This window comes from Cricetulus griseus, chromosome 2 (genome assembly GCF_003668045.3).
Source record: "Cricetulus griseus strain 17A/GY chromosome 2, alternate assembly CriGri-PICRH-1.0, whole genome shotgun sequence".
Taxonomy (NCBI): Eukaryota; Metazoa; Chordata; class Mammalia; order Rodentia; family Cricetidae; genus Cricetulus; species Cricetulus griseus.
Genome location: NC_048595.1, coordinates 321,033,472 through 321,052,413, shown reverse-complemented (window position 1 = coordinate 321,052,413; position 18,942 = coordinate 321,033,472). Strand labels below are relative to the sequence as shown.

At 42.8% G+C, this 18,942-nt stretch overlaps 1 protein-coding gene across 1 annotated transcript; it reads right to left on the bottom strand.

The window, feature by feature from the left end:
* Positions 1 to 1,341: 1,341 nt before the first annotated feature.
* On the bottom strand, positions 1,342 to 17,998 carry Cd180 (CD180 molecule). Its single transcript, XM_027401580.2, has 3 exons — positions 17,909 to 17,998; positions 4,937 to 5,103; positions 1,342 to 3,070 (listed from the first exon to the last, which is right to left on the bottom strand). The coding sequence occupies exons 1-3, from the start codon at positions 17,996 to 17,998 to the stop codon at positions 1,342 to 1,344; spliced, it is 1,986 nt and encodes a 661-aa protein (XP_027257381.1).
* Between the last annotated feature and the right edge of the window lie 944 nt (positions 17,999 to 18,942).

Sequence of the window (18,942 nt, the reverse complement as noted above, 5' to 3'; positions counted from 1 at the left end):
TTAGGATAGTATTTTCATATAACTCACATAATCTTTCCATATACTTTTTATTGTCTACTAACAATATGCAACATGGTATATATGCTGTGTAAGTAGTTATATTGTTCAGGGAATGGTGAAATGAAGAAGTATACATATATTTAGTATTTGTGTAATGTTTTAAAAATATTATCAATCTATTGTTGCCTAAATCTCTGAATTCGGGGAACAGTATTGTAAACATCACAGTTTCAAACATCAATTCAGGCTTCAGGAGAATCAGCCTACATTAGAAGGATTCAGGGAATTGGGAGGGATTAAATTGTGATATTTTCAACTACCTTGTCCTCTCTGTCCATCTGCATTCTATATCCCCATGTTGTCTGTCATTGCCACAACCATAGGGAATACCCCTGGACTGAACAGAAATCTCTTCTCCCTTATCATGTTCCCAACAGCCAGTATGCAGGGACACATAAATCCACAAGGTTCCATTGTGAAGGTGCTTTTCAATATTCTCCAAGGGGAACAGGCTTTGGAAAGCCAGCCTCTGAACCAGACATGATTCATCTCCCTGTTCCTGTGGGAGAGAGGTCAAGGACCAGAAACCTGGATGGTAAAAAGAGCAGTTTGGACCACAGCCCACCTGTAAATTTGCAACCCAAGAGCCACAAGAGAAGACAGGGAAGGGGGACCTCCTTGTTGTGAAATGGATGAAATCCTACCTTCAGAGATGGGCAGGGAAAGGTTTAAAAGTTTTGTACTGTTGGCACCCTAGGGGCTTCTCAAGACCTTAGAAAGCAAATAATTGTGGTAACTAATAGAATCTAGTTTAGAACAGAATTTATTACTCTGTCTTTTCTTTTAAATTCATTGTATTTTTTACCCTTTGTCATTTAAAATGAGCACTGAGACTTTGCTGGGGCCTAACTTTCCCAAATGGCTCAATTACAGAGAGCTCAGCCTCAAGCAAAATGTCAGAAATATAAGAGAAAGAGAGTGGAGGGACAAGATTGGCCCCAGCACAGCTGGGTTGGGCAGCGGGGGGGGGGTGGGTGGGGTGGGGGGGGGGTGGGTGATGCATGATGCTCTCCTTTCTCAGATGGGTGGGGTTGTTTTGGGGGCTTAAGTGAATGTGGGTCACATTTCACAGGTAGAAGTGACCTATGTCTCACAGCAGTGCCTGGTCCTCTAGCTCCAGCACCATGGGAGACTCATATGAGTGAGACATGTTCAGAAAAGTTCAGTGAAGTCCAGGCCAGGACTAGGAACCAATTGAATCTATTCACCTGTAGATGACAGTTTCTTTATTTGGGACAATTTTGCTGAACACATTTATCTGCCTTCTCTGGAAACCTTGAGCTAAATATGTTGGTATTTCCACCTGAGAAAATATTTCACTGCAAAAATCAACACAACAGTGAACAAAAGCAAGAATACAATGAGAAAGAAAATGCCCACAGCTGTGATACTGCATGACAGTGTGACATCAGATAGCTTGACTCCCCTCAGCAATGGAGGATTTGCACAAAAAGTGTTCTCTGTGTCCTCAAGTTTTTGCATGTTTTCTTTGTACCATTCTAAAAAGTAAATATTTGAGCAAGTGCAGTCCAGGGGATTTCCTCTTAAATTAATAGTTCTTTGCTGGGACAAGATGGGGAGGAGACCAGATGGGATGATGCCAATGTGATTGGCAGCTAGATTGAGGTAGATCCCTTTAAGATGACTAAGAGCCTCGATGCTACTGGATGTCAGCCTGTTGTGACTTAGGTCTACATGATTCATTATCTTAAGACTAATGAAGGCTTGCTGGTCTATGGAGGACAGATCACAGAATGATAAAATTAGGATTTCTAGGCTTTCCAGTGTCTGAAGTGGGTTGGTCTTTTGGATATTCCCATTTGGAAAGTTGTTTCCCTGTAAGTTCAGATGCTGGAGCACTGGCAGGCCATCAAGGATATGCTGATTACTGGTGTCAAGGAGGCAGTGGGAGAGATTTAGAACCTTCAGAAGATGAAGGTTCTGGAAGGGACTTTGTGCAGTATTAACCCTTAACCGGGTAAATGCCAAATCCAGGAGTTCTAGCTGAGGACATTCTTGGAATGCCTCTGTCTTTAGGCCCAGGGGTTCATTATAGCTCAAGTTTAGGCTTTGTAAGTGAGACAGGTTTTTGAGTTGCAGGTTGCAGCAATCAGAAGTTTCAATGTCATCATGACTTAGATCCAGCAGATGAAGATTTTCTAGGTTTTCTAAACAGCCAGTACCAAGATCAAGTCTCTTCGTGTTGCCTTTGATGTAAAGGTGTGTAAGGGAGGGGAAATTGGCAGCATTGATTTGACACAAGTTAGAAAACTTATTTGCACTGAGAACTAATTTCTTGAGGCTTTTTAGTCCCACAATTCCAGAGGGTAATTCTTTCAGGTGAGTGGCTGTAAGGTCCAGTTCCTGGAGGCTGGTGAAGCAGTGGAATGTATTGGATGAGATGTTGAAGAAGTGATGCTTCTGCAGGTACATGCTCTCAACAGACATTTCACAGAGACCATCAAACACAGAGAAATTAATGTCTTCATCATTAATGTCCTCAAAGGTCCCCAGCCAGAGAGACTGGACAGTGGAGTTCTGCAAACCCTTGAATATAACCAGCAAATCAAGAGTCCCTCCAAAGTCCAAACTTTGGAAGATAGTTGACTTGAAAGCCCCAAGCTCTATCCGTGTGATGTCATTTCCCTTTAAGTTAAGGCTCAGATTAGTGGCCTGCTGTAGAGATCCCACATCTTCTTTAGACAGGTAATGGATAGCATTGTTTTGAAAATCCAGAACTTTCAGCTTCTCTGTTGGGAAGTCTTTGGGGAGCTTAATGGAAGAGATATGGTTGCTTCCAAGATGGAGACTTTCCAAGTTTTTCAGATTGTGCATGGGGATAAAGTCAAGACTGGACATTCCTGTTTGGATGAAGAACAGGTGTTTCAGTGACTTGGGTCCATTAAGTGATGTTTCTGCCATAAATATCAGGGGATTTGCAGTTAGCACAAGTGTGTCTAACTGATGTTGGCTTTGGAAAGTATCTTCATGTATCCAGTAAATCTGGCACCTCAAAGAAATAAGAGTATTTAGCAATCACTTATATAAGGACAAAAGAACAAACATCAGCACAGCAATGGGTTTAAGGAATCCATTGTGTGCAATAGCAAAATAGCATACCTCAGTGCAAAGTAAAGGAGAACTTTCTTCCACACACATAGAATAGTTTGTTCAGTTGATGAATAACCTTAGTTCTGAATATTCTGATTTAAAATTTACTCTATAGTCCTGGCCCTTTAGAGTGAACAATCAGGGATTTTTATGATTGCAAGGAAAAAAACCCAGTGATTTAATTGTATAATTTACTGTACACACACACACACACACACACACACACACACACACACACACACATATATATATATATATATGTGATACAACATTTATTGATCTTTCTGGGGTGGTTGGTTAGTACAGATTGAATTCAAGTCTTAGCACATGCTGAACACACAGTCTACCAATGAGCTAATAGTCTTGCTGTTCTTTCATCAGTTAAATATAAAAGGAGTTTATGAAGAACTATTGTGGGTCAAAGGATATATGGGAAAATGCTCCTTGAACTGAAGAACAGGAAAGACTCAGAAAACACCATCCTTATATTACACCTGAAAATCCTGGATTGATCACACACCTGAGCACATGGATACATGCCCCTTTGTTGGCACATATGCATGCTGATGGTTCCTCATCTACCCACAACTGAGTGGTGATGCTGGCCATAGTATCTCCCAGTGGTACTTGTAAACATGAAGGATTGCAATGGTGGCATGCTCTCCCACTCTGTAGGAATGGAAAGACGAGTGTGGAGAACTGCTACAAATGTCAGGAAAGCATCAGCCTTCTTTCCCTACTTCCCACATGTATGCCCTCACTGGCTGTTGATACTTCTGCCCCTTTGTTCTCAAACATTGGCTCAGCATTCAGATCTGACTTTCAGGCTATATTTCAGCAATTAGAATCAAGAGTCTGCCTCTAGAACAGACAATGGAATTCTTAATTCAATTTTTCAAAAACAAATAAAATGCTATAGAAGCCAGATGTAGGGGTTTGCCTTCCTTTAATCCTAGCCCTCAGGAGGCAAAGGCAGGCAAACATCTGTGAGTTCAAGGCCAGCCTGGTCTACATAGTGAATTCATGGAGAAACAATACTACATAGAGAGATTGTGTCTCAAAAACAAAACAAAACAATACAAAACAAAACAAAAGCCAAAAAACGAAACAAATGAACAAAGGACAACAAAACAATTTTAATCAAGGGATCTATGAGTTTCTTCTAAAATGGCATTGCCCAGTAACAGCCAACTATGTTAACATAGTTGTATTTATCCTTACATATTAACATATAAAGATAAATATACAAGCAGCATAATATTAAATCAAGATTTGTTTTCATTTTTGCCATCAATACCTCTTAGAACAGTGGTTTTCAAACTTCCTAGTGCTGCAACCCTTTAATACAGTTCCTCATGTTGTGGTGGCCCCAACCATAAAATGATTTGCATTGCTACTTTGTAACTGCAATTTTGCTACTGTTATGAATTGCAATGTAAATATCTGATATGCAGTATATCTGACAATCGACCCATTTGAAAGGGTCATTCTACACCCAAAAGGGTTGCCACCCAATGGTTGAGACAACTGCTTTAGACCTTCCTAAAGAGTATCTGAAACAGAGCTGGGGATCAGAATACTTTCCTCCTAGTTGACTGGCCTTAATTTACAATCATCGTAGTACCAGAAATGTGTTGCTTGGGGGAGGATAAATACACAGCAGCTTATCTGTGGCCCTATAGGAGGTATCAGAGATGTTTGGGATGCACAGCATGGTTTTGCTTAAGTAAAATGTCAAGAGCATTCGAGGAGCTGAAATACCTACCTGGTTAAATCCAGAAAGGTGAGATTTACAAGTCTGCTGAAGGTGGTATTTTGAATTGTAGGCAAGAAATTAAAGCTGAATTCCAAACATTCTGTTGAGTTTGGTAGAGTGCCAGGAATTTCACCGAGACCCAAATTTTCACAGTTGTATGTTTTGTTGGTTTCTTTCTGATGGGAAAAGCAATACAAATTAATATTGGATTTAGTAATTTGATTCACTATCTAGCAAAATTTTGTATGATTTACCTTTTGAGAAGCAGTCCCATGTCTAGTAATCTTTCCCAAAAATATACTAACAAAATACAAAATGTTTATGCACAATCATATTCATTACAGGTTTTTAATAAGCTACCACAAAGAATAACAATAAAGCATTTACTCTTGATTAGACTATGATTCAAATAAATCAGTTGGTAAAAGACATTTGTAGTCCATCAGAGAACTCTGAATGATGGGATTAGATGATATTAAGAAAATTACACACTTTGTTAGCAAGGCATTGGCTGTAAGCCAAAATATAAGAGTACGCCTCTAGTTCAAGCACACTGGAGACAGTCAGGAAGATTATGAATTTAATGATGATGTTAACAAAACAAACAAACAAACAATCAATCAAACAAAAACCAAGGGTGTTTTCTAGCATGAACAAACCTGAGTTCAATCCTCTGGACTGAGAGAGAAAAAGATTGTCAATAGCCACACTACTGTAAGTGTGAGTATAGTTGAACAAAATATGGTACTCCCTAGAGGAACCCCACAGAAATATTCTTGCCCAAAACAAGTTCCCAAAAATCAAGGAATGAATAAATTGGAAACTAGTCAAGACTTGGTGTCTACAAGTGAGTGACACAGCTGATTTAAGTTAAGACATCATAAAGTAGCTCTTACCCAAATACAGAAAGTGGAACATTCTATATAGTAACTGGGGAAGGTAGGGGGCAAAGGAAGAGGAGGAGGAGAATGAGGAGGAAGAGGGGAGAAAACTTTTGTTAAGAGATGAGGGGGAGACTGGTGATACCACTCAGTGGGCAAGGGCACTTGCCACCAAGCCTGCCAACCTGGCTTTCCTCCCTTGGAACCCATAGGATAGAAAGAACCAACTCTTGCAAGTTGACTCCACCCACATGCCATGGTGTATACTCACATGGTTGCATATGCACAGAAAGTAACTTTAAAAGCTATTTTAAAAGAGAAAGGTATGCATAATTACTTAGAAAAACAAGTAATAGATTAACCCTCATTTACATTATGATTTTTTAAAAAGCTAGGAAAAGACATTTTATAAACAACCAGAAAATTTTGAAGACAGGATTTGATGATACTGAGAAATAACAAGTGAGAAATAACGAGTTCGGCAGGGGGTATGAATTTCCTAACATTAGTGGCTAACATGATTACATAAAAGAAATGGTCTTAAATTTTTTAGATGTTAAAAATGAAATGACAGGTTTGAGATTTGTTTTAACATACTCTGAAAAAAATAAAAAAGAAAGAAATCATTCCATAATTCCAGCACTTGGGAGGCTGAAACTGTAGGTCTGCTGTGAGTTCTAAGCCAGTTTGAGATAGGGTGAAACCCTATCTCAACAAACAAACAAGGAGTGCAAACAAACAGAGCAGGAGGGGAGGAGGGAGAACTAAGTGGACAAGTTTGCAGACAAACGCTCATGGTCCTTAAGTGGTAAGTGAGCAACCGGCATTTGGAAGTTATGGTAACTATTTTGTATCAAATTTTCTTAACCCAATATTAAAAGGAAAACTAATAGCACAGATCTTTGGTGCTTCAACCTTGAAATATGACTTCCCCTTTTTGGATCTCCAGGTTGTGTCTACCAGACTGTGGTTCTTTGGGCCCACCCTGTGTCTAACATAGTTCAACATCCTGAAATCTAACAGGCATTGCCTCTTAAATCTCTAATCCAAAATACAGATCTCGAACTAAGGAGAAATGGGAAGATATTCATCAGAAGTCCACAGAACTGTATGGTCATGGTAGATCTGGTGTTGCTATAGTATCCATAGTTGGTGTGTGTGTGTGTGTGTGTGTGTGTGTGTGTGTGTGTGTGTGTGTGTGTGAGATTGAGGGTGAGACAGGTAGGAAGGTCTGATGTTGTGTTTTCTGCCTAAGGAGACTCCTAGCTAAGAAAAACATTATTGATACTTTCTCAAGTAGATGGGCACCAGTGCTTAGACTGTCTCACATCCTAGGTGAACTCATGTAACCACTTATCTCCTGGTCTTTCCTTACCACATATGTGTTGACAGAAGTTTCTGTCCTACCTGGTCCCACATCCATTTAGTCCCAAATAAACACACAGAAGCTTATATTAATTATAAACTGTTTGGCTGATAGCTCAGGCTTCTTTTTGGCTAGCTCTCTCCTAGTTATTAACCCATTTCTATTAATCTGTGTATCACCACATGGTCTTGGCTTACCTGTGATGCCCAGACCTCTTTCTCTCTCAGCAGCTACATGGCATCTCTCCCTTGAGAGTCACTCTCTTCATTCCTCTTCCCAGAATTCTCCTAGTCTGATAGCCCTGCCTATCCTTCCTGCCTGGCTACATCCCACCTGTCCATTGGCCAAAACAGCTTTATGAGAGAAAACATATTCATAGCATATAGAAGGACATCCCCCATTACACACTTGCTCTCCAGTGGTCCATTAGGTTGCCCCAACACACTCTTGTTCAGCTGCCTTCCTACTGTTGACTACAAACAGATTTTCATGGCTGGAAGCAGAAGTACACATACCCTCCTTTTTTCCTGAATGGTGAGGCTCTCTATATGGCACCATTTTAATCACTTTTTGCCTAACTCCATTTCCTGCTCAGTGGCACACTTTTGTAGCACCACTAAGCATGAGCACCTACAAAAAACCAGTGCTTTCCTTCTATGCTGTGAAGCTATTACAACCATTGATGATGAAAATGCCATATTTGTATTTCCCTGTAATTTATTCTCCATTTTTAGAGAACCAAAGTCCTCTAGGCACTGTCACAAATCCATCCACATAATGTCCTTGAAATGCACACTTTGCATTTACAACCGAGATTTAGCTGACTGTTGGGGAAAAACATGTTACAAGACTGTGCCTGGTGCCTGCGAATATGGCTCACCCAGAGAGAACCTGTGTGTGTGGACAGCTGTGGGCTCAATGTTGCTGTGGTTCATATTAGCTTGGAGCAGACATTTTTCTTTTCTAGTCCCCATTGGCACATCTGACTTGACGTATATATGGAGAAAGGGGAATCCTCAATCTGTCTGGCTCTATTATAGTACTACAGTGAAAGGCTACCGATTTCCCCTTCTGAATATACATGCCCAGGACACTGAAATTATTTCATCTTTCAGCCTCCTCTGGGCTTTCTAAGCACTTTACTGCACTAATGGGATTCAGAAAGTAAAGACTCTGCTGAGCCAGGAGCCCAGGGAGCTTCTAGAAAGAGGAAAGGCAAGGAAGTGAAATAGCTCTTTCACCCCAGAAAAAAAAGGAGAGGTAGGCAGGGTCTGACAGGACCAAGCAGGAAGACAACCAAGCGTGTTCTACAAATATCCACGTAGATGGACATAGCAATGACCCTGCTACCCTTGATTTCTAGGAGGAAGGGTGATGACAAGAGTTAGGTAGAATTTCAAACCAAACAGGTTTTGGGTTCCACACACAGATGCCTACTACAGTTCTTGAAGTCAGAGTTTTACAATAGAAACTGTTATGACCATGAGAGTTAGCAACATATATGAATCACTGGATAGTTTTCAGTTGATTTTTAGACTGAAAAATTTATTTAATTAATCTATTTTATATCCTAACCACAGTTTCCCCTCTCTTCTCATTCCCTCCCCATCCACTCTTCCCCTATTTCTGTTCAGAAAGGGGCAGGCATCCCATGGGTAGCAATGAAATATGGCATATCAAGTTTCAGTAAGACTAAGTGCCTCCCCTTGTATTAAGGCTGGACAAGGCAATCTAGAATGAGGAATAGGTTTCCAAGAGCCAGCCAAAGCATTAGGGACAGCCCCTACTCCTATTGTTAGGAGTCCCACAAGCTTACCAAGATATACAACTGTCACATATATGTAGAGGGCCTAGGTTGGTTCCCTGGTTGTTGCTTTGTACTCTGGGAGTTCCTATGAGCCAGGTTAGTTGTTTCTGAGGGTTTTCTTTTTTAAAATTTCTATTTAAATTAGAAACAATTTTATTTTACATATCAATACCAGTTCCCTCTCCCTCCCATCCTCTCATGTCCCTCACCAACCATCCCATCCCGATCCATTCCCCAGGGAGGGTGAAGCCTTCCATGAGGGATCATCAAAGTCTGTCAAGTCATTTGGGGCAGAGCCTAGGCCCTCCCCCATGTATCTAGGCAAGAGAGTATCCCTCTTGGGGAATGGGCTCCCTAAGTCTGTTCATGCACTAGGGATAAATACTGGTTCCACTGCCAGAGGCCCTATAGACTGCCCAGGCCTCCTAGCTGACATCCACGTTCAAGGGGCCTGGTTTTGTCCTATGTTGGTTCCCCTGTCAAACTAGGGTCTGTGAGCTCCCATATGTTCAGGTCAGCTGTTTCTGTGGGTTTCCCCAGTATGGTCTTGACTCCTTTGCTCATCACTACTCCCTCTCTACAACTGGATTCTAGGAGTTCAGCTCAGTGTTTAGCTGTGGGTGTCTGCTACTGCTTCTATCAGCTACTGGATGAAGGCTCTAGGATGGCATATAAGGTAGTCATCAATCTCATTACCAGAGAAGGGCATTTAAGGTAGACTCTCTACTATTGCTTAGATTCTTAGCTGGGGTCACCCTTGTGGATCTCTGGACCTTTCCCTAGTGCCAGATTTCTCTTTAAACCTATAATGGCTCCCTCTATTAAGGTATCTCTTTTCTTGCTCTCCTATGTACATCCCCAGACTCCATCAGATTGGCTAATATAAAAAACAATTTATGCTGGAGAGGATATGAAGAAAGGGGAATGCTCCTCCATTGCTGGTGGGAAGGAGTGCAAACTTGTCTTTCTGGGTCTGAGTGAGGTAACCCAGACCCATAAAGACAAACATGGTATATACTCACTCTTAAGTGGCTATTAGCTGTAAACTAAAGGAGAACCTTGTTTTTATTTTTTAAGGCATGAACATGTGCACACACACACACACACACACACATACAATCACTCCTATTCAGTCTTTTTGAATGTAAAGTTTTGTAAATTACATATATTCATTTTAGACTGCCTTAAGAACAAGGACATATGAGCAACATCCCTGCCCCATGCCCTGTGGCTAGGACTGGCCACACTCAACAAATCGAAGCCTGGAGTTTCTAGCCCAGGCTCTAGAGAGGTCTTCAACCCCAGGGCCTTTGGACACTGCTATGATCTCCTTGTGGTGAGGAAGCACGATCCTACCCAGAGCCATGACACTTTAAGTGGGACAAGGAGGACACCCACATGTGGGCCTGGGGTAGTCCACTTCAGCCTTGCAGTGCCAGTCAGACAGAACAACTACAGTGAGCAAAATGTATGGAGTGATGAGAGAGAGAGAGAGACAGAGACAGAGACAGAGACAGAGAGACAGAGACAGAGAGAGAGAGAGAGAGAGAGAGAGAGGATAGATCATGTCCTGTGGACAGAGGCATATCTGAAGAGGGGAAAAAGACAATGAGGGGGCTGAGGTGTGTGGTTTCATTGCCACTCAGGGCCATGGTGATGTCTGGGCCTGGACTTCTGCTGAGTTCATGGCTCTGATGAATCCATGGTCTTTGTTGATGTCTGTGGTTCCTGATACCACCGAAGGCTGAAAGGACAGGGCTGTGCAGAGTTGGTCCCACCCCTCACTGGTTATAACACTAGGGAAAACTGGTCCTGCCCCTCACTGGCTGAAGAGCTCAGGAGACCTCTCCTGAGCTGCACAATAGAGCTGACCATGTTCACAGGGGGCATGGGTGAGCTTGCCCTGAGGGCATTAGAATGGGAGAGCAGGTCACTCCCCTCTCATAGGCCATGTGGCAGCATGAGTGAGAGAAAGATTCTCTTCTCCCTTTGCTCCTCACCACTTGCAGCAGATAGGGGACCCTCACCAGCTGCGGCACTCAGGAGAGCAGGCCCTGCATTTGTGTGGGCAGTACAATAGAACCAATCCTGTTGGCAGAGATTGTGAGCATGGGAGAGCTACTCAGTTGTCTAGTGGTGGCGTGGGAGGGGAAGAGATGCTGTTCCCACAATCAATGCCTGAGGCAGGTGGGAGAGCTGACCCGGAGGTGATAAGAGCAGAAGAGCTGTTCCTGACCCTCATCAGCTGCAGCACTCAGGAGAGGGGCCTCTGCACCTCAACTGGGCAACACAAAAGAGCTGGCCCTGAAGGTGCAGGCATGGAGAATGGATCCTGAGGATATGACCCCAGAGAACTGGCTCCCTCCCCTTGCTCATTGCTCCAAGGGGTAAAACTATCCAGGGCAGTGCTGGAGTGGTGAAGACAGGAGAAAAAGCTGGTGGGCTGACCAACACTGCAACTACTCAGGCCCAGAACCAGGGTTACATATTGGCCCACCCCAACATCCATCCCATCTGTGGTCTTCTGGAGCATGTGGGGCTTTTGGGGGTTGGGATGTCACCAAGGGGATGTCCAGGAAGAGTCCCAATGAGGGTCCAGAGTAGATGGTGCAGCAGAGACCCTGGGCCTTGAACCAGACCAATGATTCTTTTTGATAAATATGTATAAAAATATATGTATAAAGAAGTTTACTGCGTGACTTTCTGTGTCACACTACAGCTCCCATGAGATTTCCCCCTTCTTTCTTTGTTTCCCCCTCTTTTTGTCGTAAATTTTATTTTGTTTACTTTGGGAGTGGGGCAGGAGATGGGTGGGATTGGGAGGCATGCTCTGAAAGACATAAAGAATAAAAAAGAATAGAATAAGGACACACAATCACAGTGCCATTATCAAACTCAGAATGTTTAACATTGATTCCTGTTATTATTCTGCAGTCCATAATTTTGTCAGTTGCTGCCACGATGGCCTCCAACATAATTTTCTGTTTTTCCAATCTGCAGTCATAGCTTTCATTTGTTGTCAAATTTCCACAGATTTCCTCTACTCCCAAGATGCTTCAGCCTCTTAGGACACTGATTTTTTTTGTTTGTCTGTCTTTGAAAGAAAAACAAAGTGTAGGCTCATGTGTGCCAGCACATCTTTTATGGTGTAGAGCTCTATGTGTTTCCTGGTCGTGAGTTCAGGTAGAAGCTGCATTTTGGTAGAAGCTATGCAACAGTGAGCCTGTGTCTTGCTCACCACCATGACTAGGGTCAAAGCTTTGGGTGAATTCTAGCAGCACAGCATAGGGTCATAGAACATGGGAATGAGCATCCTTCAGAGGATTCGGGAAGCAACAGACAGCTCCATTGCTACCAGGACCACGTGCTTTGGGTTTCCTCCCAGGCAGACATCCACCATGCCACAGCTCCCTGAGCCCCACGTGATTATTATTTCTGAGATGGACAGTTTCCAAAGTTGCCTTTTCACTCTTCTGCCTTGGCTGGCTGCACTGCAGACAGGGCCCATCCTTCTTAATGTGAATGTCTGTGCCAGCAGAGCTGGCCACTAAGATGCAGGCAACAGCACACACCGTGCTCTGTGTCAAGAAGCATTTGTTTAGGACCCGCAGTGCACTGGGACCTGTGCCAGCCACTTTGTCTTCAGCTTGGCACTGAGCTGGGCCTCTTTTACCTGGAGCAGGGCTCCTTTGTATTTGCAATCCCCTCTCCCTCCAGGCATTCCTTTTGCAGTTTTTCAATCAGGATGTTATTTTGTTTCTGCTGTGCCTCAACTGCCTCCCATCCTACTATATTTTCTCTTCTTCCTAGCATTGAGACATTTTTCTAATTTGGAAGCCTTTGGATTTCATTCCAATGCTCATTCCCACCTTTTCAGACATCTAGTACACTGGGCACATGCACTCGTGAGGATTTGGAAACACTGACACCCCCACCCCAGCCCTTTAATCATACCTTGATCAGAAGGAGCAATTTGACTGGTAAGCTAAATTCCAGAGCAAAGATTATTCTCAGAAAACAAACCAACAAATGAAATGAAACCTCCAAGGAAGGCACATCCCTAAAATTGTGTTGTCAAGCTGACTCCTCCAGGTGAAGGACAGTCCAATTAACCCTGCTTTGTTTTCTGCTCCTCTACAGCAGTGGTTCTCAACTTGTGGGTCACAATCCCTTTGGGGGTGGGGTGGGTGGAAGGACCCTTTCACAGGGGTCACATAGCAGATATCCTGAATATCAGATACTTACATTATGGTTTATAACAGTAGCAAAATCACAGTGATGAAGTAGCAATGAAAATAATTTTATGGTTGGGGGTCACCACAGCATGAGGAGCTGTATTACAGGATTGAAGCATTAGGAAGGGTGAGAAGCCCTGCTCTACAGAATTAGTCTGTTTGCCTCTAAGTCTAAGTTCACACACTAACCGTGTTGCCTGGGTCCACCTTCTTTCCAGCCGTAGCTAGGGCACAAGACACTCCTGAAGGTGTGCTCTGAGAATATCCAGGCAAGGATAAAGTTCCTGGGAAGCTCGTGCACATGTGAATTTGAAGTTCTTCCAAAGAGGGCACTGCCAAGTGAAGCCCACCCTATTCCTAGAAACAGAAGTGTTATGGTGGAAGCTTCACCCCAGCCCCTGGCATCCATATCCCCAAAGAGTCTGGAATGTTCTGGTGGAAGTTCCATCCAAAGACTCCTCCCCCGTCTCTTCTCCAAACCTTGCCACATCTCAGAAAGCCCACCAAATGATGACCCCTCCCCCAGAGATGCTCAAGACCACACCCACAGGGTGTTTAAACTGACCCCCAGAAAACAGACCCTGGTTTTCCGGTCTCCCCTGTCTCCTTCCCGAGGGCAAGGGTGGCTGGAAAGCAATCTGGGAGCCTTGTATCCATTAAATGTGAGCTCTTTCTAATCGGGTTTTATTTGATCTGATTTGGATTGTTGTGTGGGCTTATTAGAGTACAGAAATTTTTCAAGAAGGACTTTATCTTACCCTGGTTTTGAGTGGACAGAGTGACCAAGATGAGCCCATTTGAAATGAGGATGGGGAATAAGCCTGTAGGTGGGAGGAACTGTTTCAGAGTGCATTGAAAATGTTGTAACAGTAGCAATTACAGAGCACTGGATTCCAGCTAGTCTGCTTATTTGCTAGTCTCTGAAGGCCTGGTCACAGCTGTAATTTTCTTACACACATACAGAGGACATGGGGCATTTAGCAACAGATGATTCTGTGTGGAGTGTTCATGAATTTTTATTTTAATTTTCTCAGAATTTTGTGTAGGTTGGAACTTTTCTTAAGCAAAAATTTTTATTAAAATATTAATTCTGACTTCTACCCAACATGCATACACACACACACACACACACACACACACACACACACACACATATATGTGTATCAGTTTTGAACTGAAACAATAAATCTTCCAGAAGAAACTGTGGGAAGCTAGACAAAGATTTCATAAACTGGACAGAAATGTACTGAAAATTAAGGGGAGAAATGTTAAATCAAGTTACAATAATATAAAGAACTTTGATTTGGCAAAAGATGTCTTTAGGAGAGTTAAAAGGGAAGTCTCAGAGTAGAAGATCATATTGGTTATCAAATCAAGACACAAAGGAGAAAATGAGCAAAAGACTTAAACACTTCACACATACACACACACACACACACACAAATTAGTTGTAGAGGGCGGGGGGGGGGTATCAGTGTCATAATACTTGTCTAGCATGAGAGTGGCACTGAGTTTGACTCTCGGCAGTTCAAGAAGAGAGGAAGTATGTAAACAACTGTGAACATGTAGTCAATTTAATAATTCATCAGAGAAATAAAAATTGAGTCCCAATGAAATACTACATCCCAACCATCAGGATGGCTCACATTTAATATCAAATGTTAACAAGACTCTGGAGCAATGGGAAGTCACACACACTGCCAATGACTGTTAATTAGTAGCAATGTTTTATAAAGCTGGCAATGTCTACTACTACTACTACAACTACAACAACTACTACTACTACTACACCACACACACACACACACACACACACACTCACACACACACACTCACACACACATACTATTGAAAATTTTATCTATTCAGGTACTAATATAACATAAAGCTGTAGATTTGTTTACTAAAGAAAGGCATAATCAAGAAAGTCCAAAACCACCCTCATACATACCTTCCAAAAATTATGAACAATGCAGTTTCCTACTAATAAATAAATGGTGGGGTCTTCTACCCAACAGAGTGTCACATAACAGTAGGACTCAACAAATGACTGTTATGAATGTCATCAGAAAGTGTCACCAATTTAATGTCAAGCAAAAGGAGCCAGGCAAAAAGAGTTCCTACCATATGGTCCCTACTGTATAAAATTATTTTTTTAACAGGAATTAAGCAACCACGAGGATAGAAGTTATAAGACAAGATGTCTTTAAGAAACTAATGACTGGGAGGAGGCGTGAGGGTTTCTGAAGTATTGAGTACGTACTGTGTCTTGAGTTGTATGTTGAATACCTGGATGTGTTTATTGGTGAAACATAATTAACTGCATATGTGGGGCTTTGTGAACTTTCTGTATGTGTTTTTGGCTTCAACAAAAGTTTAATAAGCTTAAAAGAAGGCAAAACCTAAACAAAACCCTTATTACTACACTACGCAAGATAAGCTCATGATAGTGAGTCATAGGAACAGACAGGCAGCAAGTGCCTAATTACACTTGAAATGGGGTGACAAAAAAAAGCAAGCAAGGAGAAGGATGGGTAGAGCCAGAGTGATTTGAATGTAGGAGAGGACTACATGTGAAACTAAAAGGCACACATTTCCCCTAGCCAGTTCTGCTTGCTCCCACTAATCTGTAGCATAGTGGTCTGGAACCCTGAGAAACATGCTCCCATTAAATTCATGCATTAAACAGCCTTAGAATTCTGCTGCTTAGAAGGAAAAATGAGAGAAGAGTGAAGAGAACATAGAGATATCTAATGTTCATGGAATGGGTTGTTAGGCTATTTAAAAATAGACATGTGTGGGAGGGCAGCCACTGGGTGGAAGTGAGGACTGTTGCATTAAAGGATTGTACCCTCACCTGTCTATCTGAAAGGGAAGTCTTCACTGGACCTTTGGAGATCCAGGACACTGAGCCCTACTCCCATGGCCTGAAAGGCATAGAACTGAAGGTGTACCATAGGCAGTTCCTCTCTTTTTGCCTCATTTTTCTTCCGTCTGCCAAAGCAGGAGCCATGCACAAAAGGGAACTGGCAACTTTGGGGCCTGGTGACCTCCATGGGTGATTAGACTGCTTCCGTAGCTCTGCTGGAAGTTCCCCCTGCAGAGCTGGCTCTTCCTGGATTCATTATGGTCTCAGAAGGGAGGCACAGGTTAGAGCTGAACTAACAAGTTAAGAACAGAGCACTACAAATAGCCTAGTTTTGTGGAACTACTAGGAGGTTTATCCTATCTGGGGATGCTGTCAGCAAGTGACTAGCATTTGTCCTTGATCACAGAGAAGGTGATGTCCCCAACCCAATCACCTTACACCATCTACAGGGTATGTGAAATTGACCCTCCAACTTGAATTAAATGAAGCTGGGGCTGACAAAGTCCCTTTCTTCTTTTATTTCTTTTATAGGCTGAATTGTCTCCCATCCTCCCAATCCTGAATTTCTTATGCTGAATCCTTAACTCCCAGGACCTTGTGTCTCATGTGACTATAATTGGAGACAAGGCCTTTGAAGACACATTACAGTAAAATAAAGAAATCTAGGTAGTTCATAATCCAACACAACTATTGTCTTAAAAAGAGAAAATTAGACACAGCTAAGCATGGGACATGGCTCACTGTGGATACTCAAGAAGACAGCCACTTACAAGCCAAGAGGAAAGTGCTCAGAAGAAGATGACCTTGCCACTGCCTGGATCCTGGATTTCTACCTTCCAGAAATGACAAACAATAAATTACTATTATGTAATTACCCTCACTCTGTAACATTGTTTCTGGAAGCCTGAGGAAATTAATATACCATCCATCTTGATTTTTCCTGGGTATCCTATCTCTGCTTAGTCTGTGAACAGCCCAAGTCCATTCATATACGTGGCTAACGAGCTCCTGTTTGTTTCTGTTCCAGACTTCATTCAAGTCCTTTGATTCATACCTGTGTCTGGCAAGTCTTTGCCCTGAGTTTGAGATCATTGGTCTGACTTCTAACTATGGTCTCAGGTTCATTTTGCCCCTAGACATCCCTGTCTTATATTCCCATTTTGGTCCCAAAGTAGGAAAGCAACTTACCAAGCCACCCTTTTCTGTCTGCACACTTTGTCAAGCATGCCCATGTGGGATTGGCCACATACCAGAGTCAGGAACAGTGGGAGGAAGGTTGAATCATTTTAAGATGGCAAAAGATAGAGGCTATTCTCTCTCTCTCTCTCTCTCTCTCTCTCTCTCTCTCTCTCTCTCTCTCTCTCTCTTCTTTCTACAACTTTCCACTGGTTGATAAATATTGTTACAGTTCAAAGCAGAAGGTTGGAGTTGGCTTGGTTCTCAGATTTACTCCTGTGGGTTATTCTAACAGACAGGAGGAAGGGTGTCCAACTGGAGGAGAAAACCATTCTCATTCAGAGTGATCCTTTAAATGTTCTGAAACCTGGTATGAGCCTGTCTTTACAAGTCTTCACTATGACAACCAAGAAACCAAAGGACCGCGTGGTGAATGGCCATGTGCTGGGAAGGTGCACAAACAGCTCTCATGGTTTAGGCATCAGGATTGAGAGGGTCTGCTCTTTGCACCAAACCCTGTTGCTATCTCCCATCATCCTCTTTGGAACAGTTGAAACTTAAAACCAAGGCTCAGATGAGTCTGTCTGCCATATCTCAGAAATTTCAGCAAGTGTCAGCTGGGTAGAAGACAAATAGTTTGGACTCACCTCAATGCACATCTGATCTGAGGAGGCGATGGCTTCACAGCTGGTTGAAAAAAGTGCCACTAAAAAGACACAGCTGATGGCTGGAGCCATCCCAGGTCCAGAGCAAGCCCAGCTGGGTAGGATTATCTAATGCTCAGAGCCAAGCAGTGTAATCACACTCTAATAGCACTGGCAATTTGGCAGGCAGAGAGGCACTCCAAAGGTTGATCTTAGACAGAAATGCTGTGAACTGCTCAGCATTTATGGATCTGTGCTGCAAAAGAAAAAAAAGGGGAAGTTCTTTTTGCATACCAACCATCTTGGCCAAAAATAACTGAGAGCCCTGCCCCAGGATGGCCCAGTGCATTTCCTGACAAGCATGGGCCAGTTTTGCAGCCCTTAGAGTCTCACTGTGGTGCTGTGATACTTCCCATTGACATGAAGCCAGTTTCAAGGGTTTGACCGATTCTGCCAGTGTCTAGTCTCTCCTTCTGAGGGGCTGGGAATGCCACAATCCGCATTCACTCTAGATACCACTTTGCTAGCTGTCCTTGTGGGTGACTAGGAGAAGTGTTGGAGCATGCTGGTATGGGCACAGAGCTCTGCTCCAGCAGATGGGAGGTCTGCAAAACTGGGAACTAGGGCAGGAGGTGACAGGCTCAGCAGTCTTGTTAGTTGAATTTCAGAGGCTCCTTGTATACTCCTGATCTTCCTATGGAAGGAGATTATGTTGTCTCTCACCCTGGTGATTTAGGACTGCTGTTTTAACAGCTCAGGTAGAAGCCCCTTTTCTGCCCTCACAACTGGCTCAAGTTAAACAAAAAAAAACTTTAAAAGACAAAGCATCCTGGTCAAGAGAGCAAAACTAAGAACACCAGCTTGGGGTCCCTTTTGTCTTAGAGATAGTTTTGAAACCTTTGGATGCACCTCAATTGGTAGAGTGGTTTCTTAGCATGCATGGAACCCCAAATTTAGCCCCCAGGCCCCCATAGAACAGTTGTGGATATATGCCCATAATTTCAGAATTAGGGTGATAGAGGTAAGAAAATGGCCAG